The following is a 2429-nucleotide window of genomic DNA, read 5'->3' on the forward strand; positions in this document are numbered from 1 at the left end:
GCCTCAACCTCCCAGAGTAGAGTGCTAGGATTACAGGCATGAGCCACCATGCGTGGCCTTCACCTAGTCACATTATAAAAAGAACAGATAACCCAGGCACTTGTAATCCGAGCACTCTGGGAGGCGAGGCGAATAGGTGGTGGGAGGTTGAATTGGATCTCAAGCCAAGAACTGTTGATGAGAATATAAGCTCCAGAAAGATGAAATTTTATTGGTTGTGTTCAGGGCTATCTTCCTAGGACCTACGACAGTTCCCGGCACAGAGTGGCTGCATGATATTTGAATATACAAAAAAGAACATGAACATTTTAAAGCCAAGAGGTTTCACATAAAAGCCTGCACTTCTTTTGTTGAAAAATTGGAAGATTTGACAACAGTGAGCCTGTAGTTTTGTGCACATGGAAGTGAGGCGTGCACCCGTGTGTGATAGGCCACGAGTCCGGCTTCCTCCACTGATTTGTCCGATCCTGGACTGTAGGCTGTGGGTTGATCACAGAAATCTCGCCAACTCTGTCTACATAAGCAGCTTTTACAGTAGAAATTTGGAAGCAGAATTCTAAAGTGGAAACGTCTTCTGCCAGTTTAACAGGTTGCATTATTTGAATATCAAGACAATTATATGATATGTGTATTACATTTTATTTATTAATCACATCATTCAAGGTAAATTTTTATTACTTTCATGTTAACCAAAAGTAGATGAATCATCTATTCTGGCAGCAAGAGAAGAGAATATCTTTGTTTAAATGAAAATATTTTAATTTATAAGCCAGTGTTTTTCAACCTTTTTTTTTTTTTTTATCTCACGGCACACTTGAACCTGTAGTTAAACTTCTATGGCACATTTAAATTATGTTGACCAAAAATTAATAAATAAATGGGAGGCCAAGACAGGCAGACTGTTTCAGCTTAGGAGTTCAAGACCAGCCTAAGTAAGAGTGAGACCCTGTGTCTAAAAATAGCTGGCCATTGTGGTGAGCTCCCGTAGTCTCAGTTACTTGAGACGCTGAGACAAGAGGATCCCTTGAGTCCAAGAGTTTGAGGTCACTGTGAGCTATGATGCCATAGCACTCTATGGAGGGCAATGAAGTGAGACTTTGTCTCAAAAAAAAAGAAAAGAGTTTATATCTATATCTATATCTATATCTATATATGTACTGTGTTTTGAACTTCTTTGGAAAATAGTTTAATTAATAATCTTTAAAAATTTTCGAGGCACAACCTAAGATCCTCTCACAGCATGCCAGTGTACCTCGGCACACTGGCTGAAAATTACTGATATGAGCATTATATATAGTATTTTATATGCTGTGTGTATATCATACACATACATGTTTATAATACACAGTATAATATATACAATCTGTCAATCTTTCTGGAAATTCTGATCTACTATGATAAGAGAAACACACAAAAGGATTTTCCACTATGGTTTTAGAATTGTGAAGCTTACATTTATGAAGAATACAGTGTAATTACAGCAGTAACTTTTGAACACTAGGCTGACAGGAACCGAGGCAACATTTAGAAACAAATGATCACCTTAGCTAAAAGGGCTGGACTGTTTGATCTCCTTAGAAATTAAAATTATCTTGAAAGACTCCTTCCTAGTCATCACTCCTAATAAGCCAAGACAGAAACACACTTCTCAGAGTCACTGTAGTGCCCCAAGGATATAAGGAATTGGAAGAAGTCGTTCTAGGGTGGGCATGGTGGTTCACACCTATAATCCTAGCACTCTGGGAGGTCGAGGCAGAAGGAGCACCCGAGCTCAGGAGTTTGAGACCTTGTATTTCTATCTCTACACTCATCAATTTCCTTTGGGTCATGACTTCTTACCTTCTTCAACACTCACTCCTATCCTCCACCAGAAAACCGGGAGCACTGGGGTGAAAAGAATGAACAGCGGCTAATCAGGGAAGACGCTAAATTCTCTCACTCAGCTGGAAGCAAGACGGGGGCGGCATCATTTCTTCTCCAGGTGTGAGGGATTCCAATGTGAAAGTCTTACAAGAGCAGAAAGTCCAGAACGCTCAGAAAGTATTTCAATAGATGGAGAGAATCCCCATGCTTTTGTTCCACTAGGAGTATTTTATTTTAAAGTACACTGGAAATTTTAAATGTGTACAAAACTTGAAATGCCCCAGACACAGAGTTTAGGAAGCTGAAGGCTGTGATCCGGGCTTCTCACTGAGTCCATGCTTTATCTTGCACTCCTCACAGGTGAGCAGGCAGTGCCTAGGAGAGAAGCAGACACCGTGGGTTGTGCTCTGCCAGGGGAGGTGCCAGTCCTTCTTTTTTCTAGACAGAGTCTCACTTTGTCGACCTCTGTAGAGTGCTATAGTGTCACAGTTCACAGCAACCTCAAACTCTTGGGCTCAAGTGATTCTCTTGCCTCAGCCTCCCAAGTAGCTGGGACTACAGGCACC

General features: G+C 41.0%; 1 protein-coding gene across 5 annotated transcripts in view; it reads right to left on the bottom strand.

Annotated features, from left to right (window-relative positions):
* Positions 1 to 2071: 2071 nt before the first annotated feature.
* The window catches only part of OCIAD2 (OCIA domain containing 2), a 20676-nt gene continuing 20318 nt past the window's right edge, over positions 2072 to 2429 (bottom strand). For all 5 annotated transcript variants that reach the window (XM_003794596.3, XM_023515965.1, XM_023515962.1 and 2 more), the window contains exon 7: positions 2072 to 2238. In XM_003794596.3, the coding sequence (XP_003794644.1) occupies positions 2157 to 2238 (82 nt within the window). In that variant the 3' untranslated portion in view covers positions 2072 to 2156. The remainder of the gene's footprint in view (positions 2239 to 2429) is intronic.

Source organism: Otolemur garnettii, unplaced genomic scaffold (genome assembly GCF_000181295.1).
Source record: "Otolemur garnettii isolate 467f Iridium unplaced genomic scaffold, OtoGar3 scaffold00083, whole genome shotgun sequence".
NCBI lineage: Eukaryota > Metazoa > Chordata > Mammalia > Primates > Galagidae > Otolemur > Otolemur garnettii.